Here is a 27,299-nt window from a genome sequence, read left to right as displayed (position 1 = left end):
CAGCTTTCTGTAGTTTTGCCAAAGGTCTGGCACTAGTACTTTGAAATCTGACAGTGGTGGAAATGGCAATTGTTGACTTTAAAAACAGCAACCCCCCCCCCAATTGGGTGGTGGACTGCAGTTTTGTGGGGGGTGGACTTTAACTAAAAACATGGCTGCTAGTACCTCTCATTCTGTGTCCCTGTTCCCTGTGTATGCTTCATCATTCTTTAAAAAATAATGAACCAGGGGTGCCAATTGTACCATTATGGGGAAAGGACTTGAAAGGGCATGGTTATTTTTTGTATTGTGTCTGGGGAGGTGTTCCTGAAAGGTGGTTATTCTTCTGTATGTTGATTGTAGTAGCTGTACTTTGCATATTAAACTTATTAAAATGGGGAAATTCAGCAGAGCAATGAATCCTGCCCAAAGTGCACAGCATAACATTTCTCTGTTTTCAGTACAAACCTGAGTTCAAAATGAGTGGGGAACAGAGTGTTTATGTATGGTACTAGGAATGTAAAAGTTTGATAAAACAGTGTTGCTTTATCTGTATTCCAGGTCTGGGCCTGGTGTCATATAGTGCAAAAACACCATGTGGTATATCCTGTCGTTTGCTGACAACTAGCAATCTAATACTAGATTTCTCAATCCCGAACAAACAGTATCGTAATTTTCTGTCGGCTGCACAATACCAGCAGTACTCTGTCAAAACATACTTTCAAAGATTAACATTAGAAAGGAAACTTGCAGAACAAAGAGCAGGATTGTAGCCAAGCTAGAGTGCTAACTTTTTGCCTTTCTCTTGGTAAAGTAGCACATTGGTATACTTTAGTACAGTTAATAATGCTGATGTGAAAAGCTTTGCTTGGCGTCACTCATGCAAAAAAATAATAATTGTACGTAATATTCTATATTTTTCCTCATTTACACAACAAGATGTTTTAAGTCCTGTGGTGTCTTCTATTTCTGAGCCAAATAGTTCTTGACACCAAACAACAACACTTCAGGCAAACTGCCAAGAATGAGAGTTTCAAAAGTGTTCTAAAGGAGAGGAGCGGTTGAGCACATACTTCACCCATAGGAAGCCACAGGTTTCCCTCATTGGCATCTATACATGAAAAGGATGTTCTGGAGAGCCGTAGCCGGTGCAAGCAGAAATGCTGAGTAAGATGCACCACTGACATGACTCTGCACAGACCTGATTTTAAAATGACAATATGCAAGAAGAACTTACCTGTGTGAACTGCCATGTCGCCAGTTTCAGCCAGCTGTGCATGCTTGACCTTCTGGTGTCAGCCTTGGCCATTGATTTCTAGCATGATCAAGCTGTATGCTCACGTTGTTACTTAATGGCAGCTGATGTAGAACACTACATAGCTAAATTTTTCTTGCATTGATAGCATTTAACTGAAAAATATGTACCAAGAGTGAACTGTAGGTTAGGATAATGTGGGCACCCTCCCTTTTCATGTTCTGTTTAATTAAACATTTGAAACTATAGCCTGGAAAGTATAACGTACGGATTAGGGTAAACATAAACTTACGATGCTTGAGAAACAAAAAATTAGCCCCCCTTCCAGTTTAGTAGTTGAGGATTAATAGTGTTACTAAAGTTAGGATAAATCTATTTTTAAAAAATGATTATCTAAATGATACACATGCCTCTTATTTGAAAGAAGAGTATCACATGTATGCAATTTCCTCTTTATTGTGTAAAAATGATTGCAGCTCTTGAGATAAATTTCCTTCTGTATAAAAATAAGGTACCTATACTAAAGCTAATCTGTAACATGTATGCATGATTGCCATTTTAAAACCTTATTACTGTGAGTACTTCATCAGGTGTAGTTTTAAAAGCTTGGCAATAAATCACAATAAAAGTGTATTTCCAAGGTATGTGCAGCAAATGTTATACCACATCTGAGCATAACTGTCAATCAGATTCTTGTATTCTACAACTCATAATAAAATGAAAATTAATTATGTTTGTCTCTTCCCCTTCCCCTTCAGTGGAAGTGCATAGGCTTCATTGTTTGCCCTGCAGCATATATATTTTTAGACTGAGAATAATAACTAAATTTGGATGTGGGTTCTTTTTTTAGAACTTCTTTAAATCCCTCAGCATTTCCATATGCCAGGCTTTAAAGTGGTTGAACTGGTTTTTAACGCAAGAGTATCCTAGCTTTCAAGTTCCTCAGAGCTGTTTATCAGGCAGCATGTGTTCTGAGCTTTGCACTGTAAAGTTTGAAGGAAAATATTGGTGAAGGGGGCTGCTGTAGCCTAGACAAGATGAGGAAGCACTTTTTGAGGATCATCTTCCTGACTAAACACCTTCTTATGGCAGAATTTTGCTGCACTTTCTTTAAATAAAGTGAAATTCTGAGTTGAGGATTTCTGGTCTGTATTTTTTTTTTAAGATATTTATTGAAATTTTCCACTTTAATACATTAAAAAAATCAAAAAAGAAAAACAAAAAAGTTTAAAAACACATAGAGTTCACAATCCTTATTTTTCTATAACATATTTCCCTGACTTCCCCACACCTCCCCTTCTTATATTCCAATTCAAATTGTTAGTTCAGCAAGTTCTTATCCCTAATTTTTTACCTTTTTCTATTTAGTTCATTTTTAAAAAGCCAATTTTACCTTATAAACATCAATATTTATACATCAGTACTCATTCTTAAAACCTTTTTCTAAAGTCGACCCAAATTCCCTTCCACGATCTTCATACAAATAACAAAACAGAATAAAAACAAAAACAGATTATAATTATGCACCCTTTGGATTCCCAAACTCCACCCCCCCTTTCCCGGTTTCAATCCCCAACAAATGTCCATCAGTCTTAATCTACTATCAGCCTGGAGATCTCACGTCCGAGGCTCTTAATTCTCTCTCAATTCCTCTCTGCCGGTTTTTTTGATGGTCCTTAATATTAAACACCAGATCTCAGAGAAGCTCTAGCCCAATGGGATCCATGTTTCTTCCAGCCAGACCTCCATACTTAAAAGTGGAGCCTGAATCTTGTTTCTTACTCCTTTCAAGTCCAAATGTCCCCAAAGCTCCAACTTCCACCTTAATCAGATTTGTAATCCTTGGATCTTCAGATCTCCACATAAGGAGATCTCTCCATTCTTCAATCTCCAATTCAAACCAGATTTTCGACATCAAGTTCTTATTTTCCTTTGTAGCCATCATGTCAGGCCTCAGGAACAACATATATCTCTTTCTCCACACTCCACACTCTCAAAGCTCTCAAGTTTCTCTTCTTGTCCAGCTGCATGGACTTCCTGAGTCAAGTCCTTATCAAATTCAATGAGTTTATTTACTGTTAAATCCAGAGTTGCAACATTTGTAGCCAAAACATCAATTTGGCCTTGTAACTTTCCCAAGAGAACAAAAACTCTGTCCAATTTAGCTTGTATTTTCCCTCCTTCAGCCATTCTTGTAATGTCCCAAAACCCCCTCTAGAGGGATTTTGGTTACTTAATATTCCTTCCAGTTCAAATCCAAAAGTCAAGTTAGTTTGTATCAGTTCTTCCTTGTTTTCAACAAATTATAACCAAATTGTAACAAATATAACCAGCAGAGACAACAGAAACAAAGCTCTCTTTTTCAGTCTTGACAGCTAATTTGACAGCTGTCAAACTCTTCAATACCTCTTCAACAGGCTCTCTCACGGATCACTCCTGGGTCCGGGGTGGCGGCACTTCAGCTCCCAAAATTAGCTCTTATCCTCCAGTAAGATTTCCTATACTGCCAAATCGTGAAATTAATGTCTTTTACCCAATAAAAAAGAAAAGATTCTCTCGACCTTAGTTAGCAGGTCCTTGCTTTAGATTATTTACAAGACGGGGAGACGGACTTCCTGTTTGCGCCTTCCCCGATCGTGCCTAATTCAAAAAAAATTTTTCTTTGCAAATCCAATTTCCGTACTACTCACGGGTTGTTGCTTTAAAGTCCAATTACTCACAAGAAGAAGTCAGCGCTCTCCGGCCATGGCAATGCAGCTTCACTCCGCAGCAGAAGCAGTCGACTCTCAGCACCGTGCCGCTCACCCCGTCCCCCGTTCCGAAGCCTTTAAAAAGGCTCCTTCGCAGGTCGGGGGCGCAAATGGTGCCCGCCGAGTCATCAGGTTCACAGGCTTCACCGCCTGTGATTTTTAAGGGTCCCCGCGTCGCCGCAGCGGGAAGACCCAAATCCTGCGGAGCCGATTCCCTCCGGAGCTCGGAGGGAATCCGCCATACGCCGATGGCGCTAACCCGGAAGTCGATGATTTCTGGTCTGTAAACCACACTTGTTTCATTGTTGCACACTGCATATTTTCTCACTAAGGCCACATGTGCAAAGCTTGTAAACCACTGTGTTAAATTGGTTTTACATTTTGAAGTCACCTCCCTAATACTTTTAAAAATGTGCATTGATTTTATTACTTTTTCCTGTATTGATTAACCTGAAATAACATGGCTTATGTTAGGGTCTACTTCTTTACTTCTTTATCCACTGTTCTCAAAGGTTTTGGATATATTTTGTGTAGAAATATATTTTGTTAAGGAGAATTGGGCTTAGGTGGGTTATCCTTTGTTTAAAATCTTTGGTTTCTGAAATGACTATACTGTCTTTTTTGTGCAAAACAAAACATTGTTTTCAAGCTTGCTGGCTTGTTTGGGGGTTAGTTAGTTTTGGCAGGTGGTAACTTTTTTCCTTTAGCATTTGAACTCAAAACTGTAATATAGCTAAGACTTTTGGCAGGTTTCCTGAATGAGAAAGCAAAGATAAATTTTGGCTTCAGAGAAAGAAGAGTTAAATTGCTTGTTGCTAAAGCAAAGCAGATCCATTCATTAGTGTTTCAGAGGAAAAACAGTCCAAAATGTCTTCAATCAAGTTGCTGCCTAACATTGTAAGCATTTTTACATTGGGAGGGGGGGTATTACACACTAAGAATAAAATAACATTGCCTGACATTTCTACATAATTTGTAAACCCAGCTAAGAAAACATCATTGTTTTCATAAAGTTCTTGGCTAGAAACGATTTTTATATCTAGATGCAGAGAATAGATGTTAGTTATAAGGTGAACAAATTTTGATGCAAATAATCTTGTGTTTTGGAAAGCCTGGTTTTTGTGTGTGCCAGCGTTCACCCTTCTGCAAAATATTACATATATTGGGGATGTACAAAAAGTATTTAGATCATAGAATCATAGAATCATAGAGTTGGAAGAGACCACAAGGGCCATCGAGTCCAACCCCCTGCCAAGCAGGAAACACCATCAGTGCACTCCTGACATATGGTTGTCAAGCCTCTGCTTAAAGACCTCCAAAGAAGGAGACTCCACCACACTCCTTGGCAGCAAATTCCACTGTCAAACAGCTCTTACTGTCAGGAAGTTCTTCCTAATGTTTAGGTGGAATCTTCTTTCTTGTAGTTTGGATCCATTGCTCCGTGTCCGCTTCTCTGGAGCAGCAGAAAACAACCTTTCTCCCTCCTCTATGTGACATCCTTTTATATATTTGAACATGGCTATCATATCACCCCTTAACCTCCTCTTCTCCAGGCTAAACATGCCCAGCTCCCTTAGCCGTTCCTCATAAGGCATCGTTTCCAGGCCTTTGACCATTTTGGTTGCCCTCCTCTGGACACGTTCCAGTTTGTCAGTGTCCTTCTTGAACTGTGGTGCCCAGAACTGGACACAGTACTCCAGGTGAGGTCTGAACAGAGCAGAATACAGTGGCGCTATTACTTCCCTTGATCTAGATGCTATACTCCTATTGATGCAGCCCAGAATTGCATTGGCTTTTTTAGCTGCCGCGTCACACTGCTGGCTCATGTCAAGTTTGTGGTAAACCAAGATTCCTAGACACTTTTCACATGTACTGCTCTCAAGCCAGGTGTCACCCATCTTGTATTTGTGCCTCTCGTTTTTTTTGCCCAAGTGCAATACTTTACATTTCTCCCTGTTAAAATTCATCTTGTTTGTTTTGGCCCAGTTCTCTAATCTGTCAAGGTCGTTTTGAAGTGTGATCCTGTCCTCTGGGGTGTTAGCCACCCCTCCCAGTTTGGTGTCATCTGCAAATTTGATCAGGATGCCCTTGAGTCCATCATCCAAGTCGTTGATAAAGATGTTGAATAAGACCGGGCCCAAGACAGAACCCTGTGGCACCCCACTAGTCACTCTTCTCCAGGATGAAGAGGAACCATTGATGAGCACCCTTTGGGTTCGGTCAGCCAGCCAGTTACAAATCCTCTGAGTGGTAGCATAGTCAAGACCGCATTTTACCAGCTTCTTTACAAGAATATCATGGGGCACCTTGTCAAATGCCTTGCTGAAATCAAGGTAGGCTACATCCACTGCGTTCCCTTCATCTACCAGGCTTGTAATTCTGTCAAAAAACGAGATCAGGTTAGTCTGACATGACTTATTTTTCAGAAATCCATGCTGACTATTGGTGATCACAGCATTCCTTTCTAGGTGCTCACAGACTGTTTGCTTAATGATCTGCTCCAGAATCTTCCCTGGTATTGATGTCAGACTGACTGGGCGGTAATTATTTGTGGCTTTTCTATAGAAGAAAAGCAGGTTGTCCTCATGAGGCTGCCCCATGCCGTTTTGTAAAAAGGAAGGTATGATGTCAACAGTGTGAGGGCCAAGTGATGAGGAAAGAAATTAGTCAGCTGAACATACCTCCGCAGATGATGCCTAAAGGGTACACTCTGTCCCTGGCCACATCCACCACAGATATGCTCTGACTCAGTGAACAGGCGATTTTCACCAGTACTATTCTATCTCGCTTTAAGGGCCTGGTCTGTCCAGCGGGGTGGGGGGGGGTGAGGGGAGGAAAGGATGTGTCAGGCACCATTGGGCAAGATGGGAGGAACAGCTGCCAATCCTTGAATGCTTTCTTGTATTCTTCTAGTGGCCGGTCCCTCAGTCATAAATTACTAATAACAGAGCTATCTCTCCTGAACCATAACAGACAGATGACTCTCCAGACTGCATTTCAAAACTTGGCTTGGTCTCTTGTTCCACTGACCCAGCCATGCTTGCTAACCATATTCTTGACCTTTAATCTTCCAGTGAAGCAAGTCTACCAGTCTAGACGTCACAGCAAACTGTAGATGGCTTGCAAACCATGGTTTGCAGACTGCTATCAAATCCATGATGTGTCAATTCAGATGTTACCCCCCAAGTCATTTAGCTAGCTATTCCCTTTAAAGCATTGCTGCACATTCTCCAAACTGCTTATGTTTTCATTTGATCTTCTCTTTTAGTATCACAAGATTAACCCTCTCTTAAAAGGGAATTTGCTTCCATTAGCTGCAACTGACACAGAATTCTGTAGCGCACGTTGCTCCAGTTCTGGCTCACCTGGATTGGTGTTTCCTTTCAGACCCAATTCAAGATTATGGCAGTTACCTTTAAAGGGTTATCTTAGAACTGTTCCAGTATGTTTTCTTGCCCATTCTTCCTTGTTCTGCACTCTTCTTTTGCAGTTTGGAAGTGTCAGTGCTTCTGAATACCAGCTGCTGGAAAAGACAGGAGAGGAGAGGGCTCTTATGCTTGAATCCTGTTTGAAGGTTTTCCACAAGCATCTGCTGGGCCCTTTGAGAACAGGATGCTGGATTAGATGGGCTATTGGCCTGATCCAGCAGGCTCTTCTTATGTTCTTGAGGCAGGGTGTTTGTTTGTTTGTTTGTTTGTTTGTTTGTTTTTGAGTATTCACCTTGTGGAATTTCCTCCCTAGACAATTCCACTAGGCCTCCTTCCTAACCCTGCTGCTAAGATAAAACCTCTCACTCACCTCCTTTTTACTATTTTAATTGATCTTATTGTTGTTTAATGCTTAAAATAATCAAAATGTTTTCCCCTGAATTCTGACGACAAACCCCTTGCCTGAAAGGTTACAATCTTAAGGAAATACACAAAGGAGGAAATAGGATGGGGCTGGCAGTAGTAGTTTATAATAACAAGCTTTAAAATTGAAGCTAGATATGTGAGGTGGTTGATATAGATGTCAATCCCTTTCTATTTGTCAGGTCTGTGTTACTCAGTAAACCAAGGTATGGCTTAGTGAGACTGCATGTGCTTCTGGAGGGGAGCTTTACAGCCAGTTTGCTCCTCAGGTGCTCCTCCCTCATGAGGATAAAGGGTACACATGAGTTGTATTTTGGACAATACGCTAAGCCAAACCTCAGTGAGGTATGGCACTCAAAGGTACTATGGAGCAGCAAAGCGCTGTGAGCTCCTCTCTGGAATCCTACATGTTTGTGTAGTCTCACTAGGACAGTTTGGCTCACTGCATCATGCACAGCAGCTGGATTTTTTTACCTTGTTCTGAGTATATGAAATGCATCTAATGTTGCTTATAACTTTGCAGTGAGACTCATTGAAGATTCAAGGTTTTTCCCCTTTATGGTTTTTCCTATAAACCTTCAATTTTTGAGAGGGAGTATAAAGCTGGGGCCAATTTTCTAGGTATCTTCTCATCAGACTGAAAGTTGTATGCTGAACATATCAACTTTGGCCTTCTTCACTATGTCAAATGTTTGCAAACTTGATTTAGTAACCAAAAATTTTCTTGTTAAATTTGCATACTGCACTTCATCCATAGATCTCAGAGTAGTTTACAACATAATAATTAGAATATAAAAGCTTGAAATACATAATAAAAAATGAGCAAAACCAAACCAATAATCCCTCCCTCCCACAACATTGGATGTCAATTGGCCAAAGGCCTGGTTAAAGAGGAACACTTTCTTTTTTTTTTATAATATTTTTATTAAACAGATTTTATAATCACACAAACAATACATGACAACAACAAATACATAAACAAACAATAACAAAAAAAAAAACAAAAAAAAAAAAAACAAGTACCATTTCATATCCTAATTTCTTAAACCTTTCTTCCTCGACTTCCTCATGCCTCCCTTTTCTGTATTCCAAATTCTAATCAATTACTCAGCAAATCTTCCCTTATTTTACTTTGAATTTAAGTTAATCTTCCTTATTCTCCTTGTCTTAACCATTACTAATAGTAACCATTTACTTTCCAGTCCAACATCATTCTAGCTTTCATTAATTTTGTAATATTTCTTTAGATAGTCCTTAAACTTTTTCCATTCTTCTTCCGCCGCTTCTCTTCCCTGGTTTCGGATTCTGCTCGTCATTTCTGCCAGGCCCATGTAGTCCATCACCTTCATCTGCCATTCTTCCAGTGTGGGTAAATCCTGTGTCTTCCAGTACTTTGCAATGAGTATTCTAGCTGCTGTTGTAGCGTACATAAAGAAAGTTATATCCGTCTTTAACACCCCTTGACCGACAATGCCCAAGAGAAAGGCCTCTGGTTTCTTAGTGAAGGTATATTTAAATACCTTTTAAAGTTCATTATAGATCATTTCCCAGAATGCCTTAATCTTCGGGCACGTCCACCAAAGGTGAAAAAATGTACCTTCCTTTTCTTTACATTTCCAACATTTATTATCAGGCAAATGGTAAATCTTTGCAAGCTTGACTGGGGTTATGTACCACCTATAAATCATTTTCATAATGTTTTCTCTTAAGGCATTACATGCCGTGAATTTCATCCCGGTGGTCCACAACTTTTCCCAGTCAGCAAACAAAATATTATGACCAATGTCCTGAGCCCATTTAATCATAGTTGATTTAACCGTTTCATCTTGTGTATTCCATTTCAGCAGCAAATTGTACATTTTTGACAGATTCTTAGTACTAGATTCTAACAATTCAGTCTCCAATTTTGATTTTTCCACCTGGAAGCCAATTTTACTGTCCAATTTAAACACTTCATTTATTTGGTGATAGTGCAACCAATCTCTCACCTTCTCTTTTAATTTCTCAAAACTCTGCAATCTCAGTTTGTCCCCTTCTAAAGAGGAACACTTTCACCTGGCACCTAAAGGTGTATAGTGAAGGTGCCAGTTGAACCTCCTTAGGAGGAGCATTGCACAAACAGGGAGCCACTGCAGAAAAGACTCGTTCTTATGTTGCCACCCTCTGGACCTCTCATAGGGGAGGCACATGGAGAAGGGCAACAGAGATTTTCAGGGAGGGAAGTGTGATGAACAGGGTGACATTTCAGCTCAAACATTGGGATAATAGAAATGATTTAACAATGCTCACAGCATCCTATTGGCCAGCACCCCAGCCTATCAGGAGCCAAATTTAGCACTCACTATTTTCACTGCAAAGAGGCTATGGAAAACTCTGCGCACAGTATTTTTTAAATTGTGGCAGCCTTTCAAATGATAGCTTAACCTGCAAGGCCAGGAAGAAATCCAAAAAGGGCAGGGTAGGAAAACTGAAGCAAGCAAAGCAGAACAGCCAAAAAACCCCTCCAAAACAGCAAAAATCCAACAAGGTAAGAATTGCCAGAGCAAGGTAAGCACCTTGAAGAGTTGGACCAGATCAACAAGTGTTGGCGGCTGTGGCAAGCTGGACTGCGACATGTCTGATGATCTGTGTGATACAGAAAGCTTGGAAGAACCTGAGCCATCCTGCCATGCGAGGAAGCCGAAAACATCTCGTTCTTGCCGGGCTGGGCTGGTATTCCCTGTAAGCCGCATTGAAAGATTCCTCCGGAAGGGAGACTACGCAGAGCGCATTGGATCAGGATCGTCTGTGTACATGGCTGCAGTGCTTCAGTACCTGACCTATGACATTATGGATATAGCTGGGAACATTGCTAAAAATGACCACAAGCGCCGAATTGCCCCCCGGCACTTACAGAGAGCCATCAGTGATGATGCTGAGCTCCACTCTCTGCTTGGAGGGATCACCTTCCCCCAGGGGAACACCCTGCCCAAGACTAAGTCCACCGCATCAACCAGGAGGGGGAAGGGCAAGAAATCTGGCAAGGCCGTCAGAGCTCAAAATGTTGTTACTGCATAAGCAAGGGTAATGCTGTTATTCTGGACTTGAGAATGAGTCTTTAGTACTCAACAACATGGTCTAATAAAAGCTGATCTGACCATTCCTTTTGCTGTGTGAATGTTTTTCTTTCCATGTGAGTTAGCCAGGCAATTATCATTGAGCTGGCTATTATTTTGATAGGACTTCATGTTTTGTACAACAAAAGCGTGTTACTTAGACCAAAAATGTAGGGTACACCCTAGTGTGAAGCAAGAATCCAGCATCTGGTTGCTTTTCGATTCTGACATCTATGGCTTCATTGTGAGGTTGACACTTTTTCATTGCTTTTTATAGTTCCATTTCAGAACTGTAAATAAAAAAAGTATGAAAGCCTGTTCAGACATCAGAGCCAAAATTCTTCCTAAATACAATTGGAACCTCCCCACAATCACACCACATAGGAAGAAAGTAGTATCTGATCAGTACCCTGTTTGTGTGAATCTGGTGGTTTCCTGAAACTACAATAGAAAACATTAATTCTTCCCAATACTCTTGAAAAAATAGAGTTGGATCATGAATGTCAAGCAGATACTTCACTTAAAATCAGATGGTGTTAAGAACATGTGTTACTCTCGCCTATTTCCATAATGAGGTGACAGGGTAGATGCTCAGGATTCCTCTCTAGTAATGTCTGGGCCATGATAATGTATGTTGAAACCAAAGTCCCTCTTGCCTTGAGTGCTGCTGCCTGTACGAGTCCAGTTATGGCCAGAACATTCTTCCCTTTGTGCCAGAGTTCTACAGAATGTGGTTGATCAGTTAGGCTTTTCCGATTGCATCTTCGCTTCAGAGGGAACATTTAACCCTAAACTTCACATTTTTCCTGGATTAAGCTGGTAGGCACTGGGCATTCTGTGCTAAGACTTTAAGCCTAAGAGTGGCATTTTAAAAAATTGAATTAAATGAGCCATCTGCTCCATTAGTTTGCCGTCTGGGGTTTCCTTTTCCTTTTCTTCTGAATTGTAATGATTTGGGGTGTCCTGAGGTACCGACCAGTGTGATGAGCCAAACAGCTTTTGAAATGCTCCAGGATGGGTTGAAAGGAATATATGTTCTGAAAGAAGGTAAGATTGTGAGGATCCTTTTTGGATGCTTTGGCATCTAGAGACCTACCTGTCTCTTCTTTAATACTCCTCAGGATGGGAAAGTGCTGGACCTTGAACTGGTGCCAAACAAAGTGCTGTAGCCAGTAGGTATGGATGGATCAATGTATTTCTGTTCTGAGTCAATTTCACCTGTGCTGAATCATAAGTTCATTTTGTTCCATTAAACACACACACACACACACACACACACACACACACACGGCATTTCAATTGTATGCATATGTGTCAGGGGGGAAGAGATTCAGATGGAACTTCTACGGTCTAAGGCATAGACGTAGCGTTGCGCGCTGCGCGTCTGGAAATGAAACTGAACTTCAATAAAGACCTTTTTACTTGAGGAAGAAGCAGCGTTGGTCTTGTGTGAGCTGGGACCTTGGACGGCGCTGACAATATGTATTTGCCCCCCCCATGCACATTTTTCATGTGGTCCAATCCATCTTCAATCCATATGAGATTTATATTTGTGCAATTTTAAAAACTGAAACAGCACCACAGAATGTGTAATCCAATTTATAGCTGTGTTCCAAACCGCATATATGTCTAGGGCCAGCAAATTGGATCACTTCACTTCAGATTGTGAAATGAACGGATTTGCTCACCTCTACCAGCTAGCTATTCATGAGAGAGGAAATCAGTGGATTGCCTACCATTGCTGCTAGAAAGAAAATAAAATAAGACATGTTGTTTAGCTCTCTAGGCTACCGATGAAGATGAGGAAAGCATAGGAGTGATGTCCATCCAACATTGGTTATATGCAGGAAACAGATTGTAATGGTTCTAGGGGTTGCTCGTGCGTAAGCAGGTGTCTATCTCCCCGGCTGGGTGCAAACACCTGTGTGGGTTGCCAAAGTGAACCTTTTCTGTCCGGACAGCCACTCATTGGTGGCTGACTCAATCGCTGGCAGAATCCGTCAGTGGGCGTTTCTTAAACTTCTTCCAGCAAAGAAGCTCTTTGACGCCTAGTCTCCTCCTACTCTCTCTGTGTGAAATTAAGGGAGAGAAGAATAACAGTGACCTCATTGTGGGAGTTTACTATAGATCCCCAAGCCAAACGGAGGACATAGACGATGCCTTCCTGAAACAGATGGCCAAGCATGCAAAAGGAAGGGAGATAGTAGTAATGGGGGACTTCAATTATTTGTTGGATGTCAAACTCAGCCAAGAGCATAAGGTCAAACAGATTCCTCACTGGCCTTGCAGACAACTTCATTGTCCAGAAAGTGGGAGAAGCAACAAGAGGAACAGCCATTTTAGATCTGGTCCTAACCAATGTTGATGACCTGGTTAGTGGGGTAGAAGTGGAAGGATCATTAGGCGCGAGTGATCATGCTCTTCTGAAGTTTACTATACAGCGGAAAGGAGCAGCCAAGCATATTAGGACTCAATTTCTTGACTTTAAGAAAGCCGACTTCATAAAACTTAGGGAAGTGCTGGGTGAGATCCCATGGACAGTAATACTAAAAGGAAAGGGAGTTCATGATGGCTGGGAGTTTGTTAAGAGGGAGATAGTAAAAGCACAACTTCAGGCAATACCAATGAGACGGAAACATGGAAGGTGCCTAAAGAAGCCAGGGTGGCTATCTAAAGAACTTTTAACTGAGTTAAGATTAAAAAAGGATGTGTACAAAAAATGGAAAAGGGGGGAAACCATCAAAGAGGAATTCAAACAAATAGCCAGCACATGTAGACACAAAGTCAGATAAGCTAAAGCACAGAATGAACTCAGGCTTGCTAGAGAGGTTAAAAGCAACAAAAAAGGCTTTTATGGGTATGTTTGTAGCAAACGGAAGAAGAAAGAAACAGTGGGGTAACTCAGAGGAGAAGATGGTGAAATGCAAACAGGGGACACAGAAAGGGCTGAACTCCTCAATGCCTTCTTTGCCCCAGTCTTCTCCGATAAAGAAAACAATGCCCAACCTGAAGAATGATTCAGCAGAGGAAACACAGCCCAGAATAACTAAGGAGATAGTACAAGAATACTTGGCTAGTTTAGATGTATTCAAGTCTCCAGGGCCAGATGAACTGCATCCAAGAGTATTAAAAGAACTGGCAGATGTGATCTCAGAACCACTGGCAGTCATCTTTGAGAATTCCTGGAGAACAGGCGAAGTCCCGGCAGACTGGAGGAGAGCAAATGTTGTCCCTATTTTCAAAAAGGGGAAAAGAGAGGACCCCAATAATTACCGCCCAGTCAGTCTGACATCAATACCAGGGAAGATTCTGGAGCAGATCATTAAGCAAACAGTCTGTGAGCACCTAGAAAGGAATGCTGTGATCACCAATAGTCAGCATGGATTTCTGAAAAATAAGTCATGTCAGACTAACCTGATCTCGTTTTTTGACAGAATTACAAGCCTGGTAGATGAAGGGAACGCAGTGGATGTAGCCTACCTTGATTTCAGCAAGGCATTTGACAAGGTGCCCCATGATATTCTTGTAAAGAAGCTGGTAAAATGCGGTCTTGACTATGCTACCACTCAGTGGATTTGTAACTGGCTGGCTGACCGAACCCAAAGGGTGCTCATCAATGGTTCCTCTTCATCCTGGAGAAGAGTGACTAGTGGGGTGCCACAGGGTTCTGTCTTGGGCCCGGTCTTATTCAACATCTTTATCAACGACTTGGATGATGGACTCAAGGGCATCCTGATCAAATTTGCAGATGACACCAAACTGGGAGGGGTGGCTAACACCCCAGAGGACAGGATCACACTTCAAAACGACCTTGACAGATTAGAGAACTGGGCCAAAACAAACAAGATGAATTTTAACAGGGAGAAATGTAAAGTATTGCACTTGGGCAAAAAAAACGAGAGGCACAAATACAAGATGGGTGACACCTGGCTTGAGAGCAGTACATGTGAAAAGTGTCTAGGAATCTTGGTTTACCACAAACTTGACATGAGCCAGCAGTGTGACGCGGCAGCTAAAAAAGCCAATGCAATTCTGGGCTGCATCAATAGGAGTATAGCATCTAGATCAAGGGAAGTAATAGCGCCACTGTATTCTGCTCTGTTCAGACCTCACCTGGAGTACTGTGTCCAGTTCTGGGCACCACAGTTCAAGAAGGACACTGACAAACTGGAACGTGTCCAGAGGAGGGCAACCAAAATGGTCAAAGGCCTGGAAACGATGCCTTATGAGGAACGGCTAAGGGAGCTGGGCATGTTTAGCCTGGAGAAGAGGAGGTTAAGGGGTGATATGATAGCCATGTTCAAATATATAAAAGGATGTCACATAGAGGAGGGAGAAAGGTTGTTTTCTGCTGCTCCAGAGAAGCGGACACGGAGCAATGGATCCAAACTACAAGAAAGAAGATTCCACCTAAACATTAGGAAGAACTTCCTGACAGTAAGAGCTGTTTGACAGTGGAATTTGCTGCCAAGGAGTGTGGTGGAGTCTCCTTCTTTGGAGGTCTTTAAGCAGAGGCTTGACAACCATATGTCAGGAGTGCACTGATGGTGTTTCCTGCTTGGCAGGGGGTTGGACTCGATGGCCCTTGTGGTCTCTTCCAACTCTATGATTCTATGATTCTAGGTACAAACAAAAAAGTCAAGATGCTAATGTAATAAATAAATAAATGGATAGGGGTACATTTCACCCAGTGATATGCAGATGGATTGTTCTGGGTCACTTCTGTATTATAATATGTGTGTCCTATTTTATAAACATGGGAAAACCTAAGGTAGCATAGCTGCTTAATTGGTCCTGAATTTGCCTTTCCTGCAACCAGAAGACTGTTGTGGTAGACACTGTATGTCATTCATAGTGCTTGAAAGTTCTGCAAAATCAAGCTGAATTAGACTATCTCAGGAAGGATCCAAGACATGTTAAAGGTCTGTCCATACTCATATGAGGCCTAATAAATAACTGAACAAGTGCTGACAATGGTTATGTTGTACAAATAATGGAACTAATTTCTAGTCATATTTTTTGTTGCGATAACAAAATGAAATCTGGCCTTTTTAGAAGCAAATTGTAAATGGAGGTTAATTTCAAAAACTGTATAAATATAGAGAAATCTTGCTTTTTTAAATTATGCAATAGCATGTCTTACTTTAAGCCTTACTGTATATGTTGCTTCATCTTTAGTAATAGGAATGTGTACCTAATCAAATAATAAAATGAGTTAATTACCCTTTCTGTTGTTTCGAAGGGCGTTGGGAGGAGGATAGAAAGTTCTGCCTTCAAAAGATAAACTTCGTTGAATAATGGAAGTTTTACTACTTACATTTCTTTTCTTTTTTTACCAGTTACATTTCATTTTAAATATAAATTGTTTAACCTAGGAGAGAAGTCCTTTTGTCTCTCTAGGCCATCATAAGCAGAGTTTTTATTTTATTTTCCAGATAATTCCCACCAGAATGTTGACACTATCTGGCATAGCTGTAAACGTGACTTGTCATCTCAATTGCATCCATGGCTGTTGGGTGACCTGGTAAATCATGGAGCTGAAAGTATGGGTGGATGGAGTCCAGAGGATCGTTTGTGGTGTCACAGAAATTACAACTTGCCAGGAAGTTGTTATAGCTCTTGCTCAGGCAATAGGTAAGTGAAATAATCTCCTTGTGTTCCATGTGCATAGATGAGTGGGGGTTGGGGGCACTTTTTCTGTTGCAGACAACTGTCCAGGTATGCTTGCATTTCAATGACTTCTGTATTTTCTTACCACATGGCTATTGAGGAAAGCTTGAAAAGGTCCCTGCCCGTTTGCTGCTTCTCCATGGAACCTGATTCTGTTGACTTGACTTGATTGAACAAATGAACATTCTTGGAATGCTAAAACCCATTTGTTTGACTCTTCAGTAATGCAAGCAACTTGTTGCTTCAGTATATACTTGAAGCACCAAAACCAAAACCATTCAAGATGTTTCCCTTTATTATCATCCCTCTAATGGGGTACATGGAGGTGGAGCAGAGGTCACTGGAGTGTACATTGCAAGGCTTTGAAGGGTATACGTTAATCTGCTGTAGGGGTGGGGAACCTTTGGTCCTCCAGATGTCAGACCCAGCCAGCATCACCAACGGTCAGGGTGATGGGAGTTGCAGTGCAGCAGCATCTGGAGGGCCACAGGTTCCCCACTTGATACATTACCTTTCATAAAACACCATGTTCTGTTCTCATTGGCCTCCACTGCCAAGAGAAAGGTTGGTTTCCTTATAAGAGGATTTATTCTATGGGGCTTCTTACTGTAGATTTGCACTTGGATTGCAATGGATAAGAAGCTTCCTAGAATTTAAGATTCAGTCACCAATGAGTTCTGACCATTTTGAATGAATGAATGACTCATATTATTTGCATCAGCCATAGCAATAAAACAACAATACGATATACAAAGAATAGAAATAAAAAGTCAATTATGTAAAATACATTTTAGGGTTTTGAATCAAATTAGTCAAATAGTGGATCTTATTCTAATTGCCCCAGCTAAAAACCTTGCAACCTTTGCTGTCACCTGCTCATCTTGATCTGCCAAGAGAAAGGACACTGTGGCAGTGGCCACTTTATATACACTTTGCTTACAATTACTGGAAACTGAACAACCTCTTTCTTCTTTCACATGTACCGGTACTTTTCCTATCCTCTCCCTTGTGGTCGTGAAGAGGACTTTGATTTATTTTACTTTAAAAGAATCCTAGTTTTTTATTTTGTTCAAACGAGGAACCCTGCTTTAGGTGAAACTCTAGATAGTTTAGCAAACCATATTCCTAGCCTACAATTTGAAGATGGCTTGTTAATGAAACTTATAAAATTCATTTTAAATCAGAATCCTTGGTTCAAATAAACACTAAGCCAGGATTCTTTCACGTTCTCTTCCTGGCCATGTGGAAGGAAGAAAAGGGAAAAGGGAAGAGTGAGCCTGGTGCTTTTCTCTGGTTTATTCAGGTTCACCCACATAGTTCTAACCCATTTTAACCAGTTGTGAATGTGATCTATGCTAGCTAAAATAGTTCAGATCTCCAAGAAGAAAAAGTAGATGTACCACTGCTGCTTGTTTATCAGCCCACACAATCTCTGTGATAAAACAAAAACTCAGAGTAAGTGGCTTTGCACTGCTTCTTTTTTAAAAAAATATATTTTTATTCATTTTCCAAAACAATAATACAAATTACACAAATTTCCATACATTTGATTCCTTTTTGACTTCCTTCAACTTCTCTGATAAGCATCCGTATTTACATCTCATATACGCATTTCTCTATTTATATTGCCATTTATCTTCCCTCCCACCTCAATTGCTTTTTAACAATATATCTCGACTTTTACAGTGCTTCTTGAAACCCCGCCAGCGTTGTTTGCACATCACATATTCTTTTCAGATATTCAACAAATTTCCCCCAATCCTCGATAAACTTTTGGTCTTTAAAGTATCTAATTTTTTCAGTTAATCTGTCCAATTCTGAATAATCTGTCAACTTCAGTCTCCATTCTTCTAACGTCGGAATTTCTTCTTGTTTCCATTTCTGGGCCAGTAGAGTTCTTGCTGCTATAACCGCATATTGAAAAAGTTTACAGTCTTTCCTTCTTATTTCATTTCCTGTAATTCCTAAAAGGAAGGTCTCTGGTTTTTTAACAAACGTATATTTTAACATCTTTTTCATTTCGTTGTAAATCATCTCCCAAAAACCCTTCACTTTCCTACATTCCCACCACATGTGATAGAACGTGCCTTCTTTTTCTTTGCACTTCCAGCACTTATTGCACGTCTTATACATTTTTGCAAGTTTTACCGGAGTGATGTACCATCTGTAAAACATTTTCATTACATTTTCTTTTAGTACTGTACATGCGGTGAATTTTAAGCTCTGATTCCACAGTTTTTCCCAATCTTCAAACTGTATATTATACCCAAAATCCCTGGCCCATTGTATCATCACTGATTTGACTTCTTCATCTTTCAAATTCCATTCTAACAAAATTTTATACATTTTCGATAAAATTTTGCACTCATTATTTATCACCTCTATTTGAAACCTTGAATCTTTTTCTAGATAGCCCCTTTCTTTGACATCTTTTTTAAACATCTCATTAACTTGAAAATAGTGCAACCAATCATAAACGTGTTCCTTAACTTGTTCATATGGCCTTAATTTCCATTTTCCTCCTTCCTTAATTATCAATTCACCATATGTAATCCAATTACCTCTCATATTTATTTTCTTTACAGTCATTACCTCTAGTGGTGACAACCAATGTGGAACTTTTGGCTCTAACAGATTTTTGTACCTGTCCCATATTTCCAATAATGAACCCCTAAATATATGATTCTCAAAACCTTTATGAATTTTCCTCTTTTCACACCATAAATACGCGTGCCACCCGAATCTGTTGTCAAAACCTTCTAGATCTAGTAGCTGACTGTTCTCTAATTTTATCCATTCTCTCAACCAGCAAAGACCTGCTGCTTCGTAATACAATTTCAGGTCCGGCAGGGCAAAGCCGCCTCTCTCCTTTGCATCCGTTAACAACTTGTATTTAATTCTCGGCTTCTTGCCCTGCCAGATATATCTTGAAAGCACTCTTTGCCACTCACTAAAGATTGTTACCCCCTTTAATATGGGGATAGTTTGGAACAAAAACAGCATCTTCGGGAGAACACTCATCTTTATCGTGGAAATTCTTCCCCAAAAAGATAATTTCATTCTTCTCCACACTTCAAGATCTTTCCTTATTCCATTCCAGACAGGTATATAATTGTTCTGATACAAATCAATATTTTTAGGAGTTAGCCAAATTCCTAAATATTTAACCTTTTTTGTCACCTCTATCTCTGTACTTTGTTGCATTATTTCTATCATACTTCGATCCATATTTTTTGTAATTATTTTTGTTTTCTTCTTATTTAGTCTAAACCCTGCCAAATTGCCAAACTTCTCAATCTCATCCAAAACCTCTTTCACGCTTTCTAATGGTTCTTCAGTTGTAATTACCAGATCGTCTGCAAAGGCCTTGACTTTGTATTCATTCTGACCAACTGTTATCCCTTTTATTAATTTATTTTGTCTTATTGAACTCAAGAAAACCTCCAGGACCATTATAAATAGTAGTGGAGAGAGTGGACATCCCTGTCTAGTTCCTTTTGTTATTTTTATATCTTCTGTAGTTACATTATTTATGATTAACTTTGCTTTCTGCTCTGTATAGATTGCCTTTATCCCATTACAGAACTCAATTCCCACATCCATAAACTCTAAGTTTTTCAACATAAAGTCCCAAGCAATGTTATCGAAGGCCTTTTCTGCGTCAACGAACATTAACATAGCTTGTTTTTCATTCCTGGCAGACAGATATTCCAAAATATTTATTACATTCCTTATATTATCTTTCAACTGCCTGCCTGGTAGAAAACCCGCTTGATCTTTATGGATAATTTCTTGCAGTATTTTTTTCAATCTATTCGCTAAAATCCCTGCGAATATTTTATAATCTACATTAAGTAGAGAGATAGGCCTGTAATTTTTAACTTGTGTTAAGTCTGAGTCCTGTTTGGGAATCAACGTAATATATGCTTCTTTCCAAGTCTCTGGGATGTCTCTTTCCTTTAAGATATTATTCATAACTTATTTCAGTGGCGACATTAAAACCTCTCTCATTTCTTTATAGTAACCTGCTGTAAATCCATCTGGACCTGGGGCTTTCCCTCTCTTCAATTCCTTTATGACTTCTTTTAACTCCTCCTCTCCTATTGGGGCATTCAGTTGGTCTTTCTTTTCTGTCGGGATCTTTTGCACCTTTTTTTTCTTTCAAAAAACGTTCTATTTTCCTCATATTATTTCTTTCTCTGTTTTTATATAATTGTCTATAATAGTCCGTGAATCCTTTCCTGATTCCCTTCGGATTGTCCACTTCTTCTCCATTTATCACGATTTTATTAATCGTATTTTGGTCTTTCCTTTTTTTGATTTGCCACGCAAGCCATTTGCCAGATTTATTTGCAAATTCAAAGTTCTTTTGTCTTAGTCTTTTAATATTCAGTTCTATTTCTTTATTTATGATCATTGCAAACTGTGATTGTAAAACCTTAATCTCCTGTCTTGTTTTTGTGTTGTTTGGTTTTTTAATAAGTTTTTGTTCATTGTCCATTATTTGCTTTAAGATTTCTTTTTTCCCTTTTTCTCTATTCTTATTCTTCAATGCATTCTGTTGGATGAAAAAACATTGCCTTGCTTGCGTCCCAGACTACGCTCATCTTCGTTCCTTTGTTACAATTATCCACAAAGTAGTCCGTTAACTTCTTTCGTGCTTTTTCAACAATTTTTTGATCATCTAAAAGATAGTCATTAATTCTCCATCTAAAGGTTCTTTCCTCAAACCCTTTCAATTCCATTTTTATTGGATTGTGGTCCGAAATTACTCTTGGTTGTATCTCAATTTGTAGAATTCTTGGAGTCAAGTCGTTCGAGACCCATATTTGATCTATTCTTGACAACGACTGATTTGGTTCCGAAAAATAAGTGAACTGTTTGTCCAATGGGTGTCTGAGTCTCCAAATGTCTATCAGATTGCAGTTTTTAACCATTGAGAAAAAGGTTTTTGGTAATTTTCCTTCTTTACTCATACCATCTCTAAGCCTATCCATCTCCAATGAAACCACCGCATTCATATCTCCCATTACAATAATTTTCTGATCCATATATTCAAATAACATTTCTTCCAATTTGTTATAGAAATCAGTCTTATTTCCATTAGGTGCATAGATCCCGACTATTATCAAATTTTCGCCTTGCCATTTGATCCTAACTGCTATAATTCTTCCTTCTTCGTCTTTAAAGATTTGCTGCGCTTCAATTTTGTTTTGGATGTATAAAACTACTCCTCTTTTTTTCTCTTTATCTGATGATATGAATTCGTCTCCTAATCTCTTATTGATCAAAATTTTCCTGTGTTTCTTCGCAACGTGTGTCTCTTGTAGGCATATAATGTCCAGTTTTTTCTTTTTTAAGATTTGTTCAATTTTATTCCGTTTTTTTTTCTCGTTTATCCCATTAATATTCCAACTCCACAACTTTAGTGCCATTTTGATTTTCGATTAAATAAAATTTATTTGTCTTTCAAGTCTTTTATAATTCCGCCAATTCTTCTTCATCCTCTCTTTCTTCCTCCTCTTCCTCTTCCATCTTGTCTTCTTTCTCTTCTTCCAGTTCATCCTTAGCACTTGCACCTCTTCCTGCGCCTTTGACTTCTTCCAGTGCCTCTTCCTCTGTTTTAAGTTCTTTATACCTCCTCAGAAATTTCCCTGTTTCTTCTGGACTTGTCAATCTTCGTTTTTTGGTTTTGTAGAAAAAGGAGATTCCCTCCGGAAATTCCCACCTAAATTCAATATTATTATTCTTCAGAATCTGTACCAATGGTTTATATGGGTCTCTTCGTTTCAATATTCTTATTGGTATATCTTTAAAAATGATGATGTAGCTTCCATCTATGTACAGTCTTTTCTCTCTGTTCTTCTGTAAGACCAAATTCCTCATCTCTCTATCCTTAAAGGTAATTAGACAATCCCCTGGAAATTTCTTTGTTTTAAGTGTTTTTACCCTCATTCTGAAGGCGTTTCGGACTGTCTTAGCTACCTCTTCTATTGGTAACTCCAACCATTGGGCTAACTCAGAGACCAGTCTTTCTTTAATATTCTCATTCTGTATCTCCGGAACGGCTCTCAGCCTCAAATTAACTTTCCGTTGTCTAAGTTCATTCATTGCAATCAAATCTTTAATTTCTTCTTGGGATTTGTTTAATTCCATCACCTCCACTCTAATTCTTTCTTCTTCTCGCTTCACTTCCTTCATTTCTTGTTTCGTCTTCTTAAATCCTTCCTCCAATGTATGGGTTCTCTTAGATACTTCTTTTATTTGCCCTTTCAGTTCATTAACTGTCTCGTCAATTTTTTTATCCATTTTTCCAATCTTGTTATCCACAGATTCTAATTTTGATTCTAAATTTTTTTCACTTGTTTTATTTCTGCAAACATCTTTAAGATTTCTGCTTTGAACTCTGTTTCTTGTTTAGACCCTTTCCTCTCTGCTGGCATCCCCCCATCTCCTCCCTTCTTTACTGAATGTGACATTTTCACTTATATATTTCACTCACTTAGTACACCTTAAATCAGATATCAACATTAACAGTCCGAACTTCAATAAGCTAAGTATACCAAATAGTGAACAAAATTGGTAAGAGAAAGAAAATCCTATAAGACACAAATTAAACTTCTTGCCACCAATTAGGCTATTCCACCAAGGGGGAGAAGGGGTACGTCCATTATATTGCAAACAGAGTTCTCTGATGAGCTTTTAATCTTCTTGCCACCAATTAGGCTAATTCCAGATTGTATTTATGAGTTTGAAGGAAAAGGAAAAGAAAATAGCAAAAGTCACATCCAGTCCTCCCAGAAAAAACAGGAGTACCAAAGGAGGGTGAATTTTAATCCAGCTTCGAAAATTTCCGGGGATTGGCTCCAATTAATAATTAAAGTTTTCCATCAAGTATAAATCAAAATTGTCACAAAAAATAGGAGATAAAAGTTTTTAGTTATATGAAAACTATAGGCACAGTTATTTGAGCTTCAGAGGCACTTATCCCTTTCAAATATTCCTCATAAAAAAGGAAGAAAGAAAAAAAAAAGACTTGAAAAACAAAGTGTAATATCTCCTTCCCGCCACTAGAGTTTGTGTGATTTGTCGTATTACAGAGTCCAATTTATAAAAAAAAAGAAAGAGTAAAAAGGGGGGGGGGGATCCAATATTATATGACTTAGGTGACAGGATAACCAAGTTCCTTTTTGATAATAAAAGGGGTCAGCAAAAAAAAAATTTCAGTCTCTTTGTCCCCCTCAATATTCTGCTGCTGCGTAGTCAGAAACTAACAATGGCGTCTGAAGTTCCCTTTTGTCTCCAAAGCCTTTGTTATTTGTTCTTGGAAAGTGAAAGTATCAAATCTCTCCTTCCCTCTGTTTACTTTTCGGTGTTATCGAGGTCTAAAAAAGTTCAAATCATCACCATCTGCTCTCCCTTTTTTAACTCCACAAGCATGTAACACTTGTAGCTTCCAAGAAAGTTACTTTTTAAAAACTTTGGGAGAGAAGGGAAACAGTAACCGCAAGCGGCAACTCACTTTCTCTTTCCAGCTCTGCACGCTGCACTGCGTCCGTGTTGATTCCAGATGACAGCCGAACTCCACAGTTTTTTATTTAATCTCCGATACCTTCCTTAGCCGATTTATGCCAAATTATAATCCAATTAGGCTCGGAGTCCTTATATTTTGAGAATGTAGCGCTCCTCTTGCAAGCTCGGGGCTTCGCTATTTGGATATAGAAAATGGCTTCCCTTAGCCTGCTGCCCGCTCCGCCATTCTCTTCGCCCCTTTTGGGGTTACCTGACGGCCGTGCGAGTTGCTCCTGGCTTCGCTGGGAACCTGACCCTCTGGTATCCCTCAGAGGTTAATATTGGGGGCCACTGCGCCCTGTAGCACCCCTTTTTATCCAAAATAGCTCAGGATTCACCTCGCGGTAAAATCCCCGCTTGCGGAGAGAGTCGCGCTGCACCGGAAGTCTCGGCTTTGCACTGCTTCAGTACTTAACAACTCTGTATTCTGTGTGCTGCAGATTATGATCCTTGAAGCTCTATTTACTATTAATATTCCCACACTGACAAATGAGACTTTCAATTCCTTTGCTATTGTGAACCTATTACCACTGCTACACTAATTGGCTGAAAGTAGCTGTTTAATTTTGCAATTTCTTTTTCTTTTATCAATCTTTTTAAGAAGAGATTTGGGTGGAGGGATTTAAATCTAGAATTTAATTTCTTTAATATATCTTCCTCCAGAGAGAATGAATGCTATCAGGTTATGCATCCTGAACAATTTAATTTTCATATCTATTCTGACATAAATTGGATATGTATTTGTGTACCTTTTTTACCTATGGAAGTCTTTGCAGCATTCAAGCTGCTATATCCATAATGTGATTTAAAATATGTCAGTATCTCTGTTTTAATGGGAAATTGTGCTTAAAATCCTGTTTCATGCTGTGCAGATTCAGACAAAATTCAAATAGCTATTCTGATAAGCTTTCTGAAATTTGCATATGCAATACTTCGACTGTTTTCACTTTGAAATCCTTAGGTAATGCTTTGTAATACTTACATGAGAATTATAGGAATTTTGCATAGTAAGGGGGAGAGTTGCGAACATTTTTAATGGTGTATCATGGTGTCAAGTCTCTTACATTCTTTCTACTTTCACCAAATAAATAGAAAATGAGGGAGCAAACATCTGATATCTGAGGCTACATTATTCAGCGTTAAGTGCTAAATCATCATTTACTGTGCATTCTTAGTTTTACATACAGATTTTATTCTGAACTGTATATCAGCTAAGAACTCGTGTCTGTGGTGTGGTAGTTAAATGAACAGTTTCCCCCTTTTCCTCCTTGATAAAACTTTTAGAAGGGATGGAGTAAATTTACTTTTGTGTATCCTTACCAAACTGCTATTTCAAGCCTTGTGACTGAGAGAGAACTGCAGCCTTTTAAGCAACAGCAGCAACTTGACAGACCAAAATGAAATGAAAAGAAGAAATGGAACAGAGTTGCAAATATGCTCAAAGTCAATTTGGTCATGGTAGACTTTCATAGGAAGAAGAATCCAGCAGACTTGTAAGTGCAAACCCTTAGGAGAAGAAAAACTTCCTCATCCTTCTGTTGGCAAAGATCCGCCCAGCGCCCCCAGGTTGCCCAGAGTTCTCAACCTTTTCTTAGGGGGGGGACCCCTTTTTAAAGAAAATGTTTACCTTTAGAAAGCTTGCGGGACGCAGGGACTCACAGCGCCAAACAACAGGGGTGCCAGCGCCCCACACACAGGGGTGTACGAAGGTGGGTGTGGGTTCCATGCTGAGGGGGGACAAAATGTCACATGGCACAGTCGCCACGCTGTCCGCCTGCTGCCTCCCCCCTCCCTCCGCTGCATGGCGGCTAACTGTTTCGGCTGCGCGCACAGCGCCCGTAGCGCCCTGTAACATGGGCGCTGCGCAACACATCCTGTTGCGTGCGCAAGCTGAGTTCGTTTGCTGGCTTTTCCGCTTTCAGCGCACACTCCCAGCATGGGGTGCCAGCGCAGAACGACAAGGAATGCAAGCGGCAGCGGAGGAAAGATCTCCAGATGGGATCCGTGCGCTCCTATTCTTCGGGTTTTGTTGCTTCTGTCAGCGCACGGCGGATCCTGCTAGCATTTATCAGCCACGAGAGGCAAGAGTCCGGGATGGTTGTCCTGACTGATCCAAGCACCTTGTCCGCATTCTCAAGCCTTACCAACTGAAATTCATCCAACAAAACAGGACTAGGCAGTGCTCTGCACACCCCATGAGATTCATACGCTGTAACAGCGGATGCGAGATCCCAATGGATGCAAGTGAATTTTTCCTCAAAATGTTTTGCAAACAAGTCACAGCAAGCTGCTGTTGGTTCTTCCACCTCCTTCAGGCCAGACTGTAACATGCCCCACACTACCCGGTAAAGGTCTGCTGGACGGCACAATCAGGATGCAATGGGGGCAGCAAAGTAGTCCTTCTTTGCAGTCTTCTCTGCCACTAGGTAGGCTCGATGATGAGTCCTCACCAGTGTTGATCTTCTCTTCATAAGCCAGATGGGTGGGGTATAAATAAATTATTATTATTATTATTATTATTATTATTATTATTATTATTATTATTATAGTGTCCAAAAACTCTGAGCTGCCACTGTTGCGTCTTTCACTCCTACATCCAGTGTTTCAGCTAACTTAACTGCAGTTCACACATCTCAGCAGTCCCAACACAGTGGTTTCAAAAGCACATTGAGCCACTACAGAACTAGAAAAGAGGAAAGCTATCATGAAACCATGGTATTTTCAAAGCTTTTTCATGTATTGCTTACCATGAATATTAATAACCATGCATAGAGTTGGAGACTTAGCATGTTTATAACCATCAGAAGAAATGGCAGAGTTGTGCAAAATCACTACCTCCAGCTCCAAAGGGAGTGCAGTAGGACTTGGGACTGCGTGGGGAAGGAAATGACCTGAATCTATGGTGAATGTCACTTATAGACCAGCTCTAATTATTTAATTCTGCAAAGTAGAAACAAGTTTCTTACGAAAACTCAAAGCTCTCAAACTATAATCCCAGTCATGAACAGCTGCTTATTTGTTCTGCACTTTACTTAAGTTCTTGATTATTTTGCAAATGTAGGTGTTACCCCTTGTTTTTCTTCATTTTTAGGTTTTAGCACTGTAATAGTTTTTAACAACAAACCAA

The 27,299-nt window shown here is 39.9% G+C and overlaps 2 protein-coding genes across 2 annotated transcripts in view; both read left to right on the top strand.

Moving 5' to 3' along the window:
- RASSF8 (Ras association domain family member 8) overlaps positions 1-27,299 on the top strand; it is a 124,701-nt gene that overhangs the window by 83,761 nt on the left and 13,641 nt on the right. Inside the window, exon 2 of the mRNA XM_053405146.1 lies at positions 16,366-16,564. Within this exon, the coding sequence (XP_053261121.1) occupies positions 16,462-16,564 (103 nt within the window). The 5' untranslated portion in view covers positions 16,366-16,461. The remainder of the gene's footprint in view (positions 1-16,365; positions 16,565-27,299) is intronic.
- On the top strand, positions 10,147-10,977 carry LOC128421869 (histone H2A-beta, sperm-like). Its single transcript, XM_053405150.1, has one exon. The coding sequence runs from the start codon at positions 10,449-10,451 to the stop codon at positions 10,890-10,892; it is 444 nt and encodes a 147-aa protein (XP_053261125.1). The 5' UTR covers positions 10,147-10,448; the 3' UTR covers positions 10,893-10,977.

This window comes from Podarcis raffonei, chromosome 10, assembly GCF_027172205.1.
Source record: "Podarcis raffonei isolate rPodRaf1 chromosome 10, rPodRaf1.pri, whole genome shotgun sequence".
In the NCBI taxonomy this organism is placed as follows: Eukaryota; Metazoa; Chordata; class Lepidosauria; order Squamata; family Lacertidae; genus Podarcis; species Podarcis raffonei.
This window is presented reverse-complemented; position numbering and strand designations above follow the sequence as displayed.

Coding starts and splice junctions, on each gene's coding strand:
- LOC128421869 (XM_053405150.1), top strand. CDS start 10,449: ATGTCTGATGATCTGTGTGATACAGAAAGCTTGGAAGAACCTGAGCCA.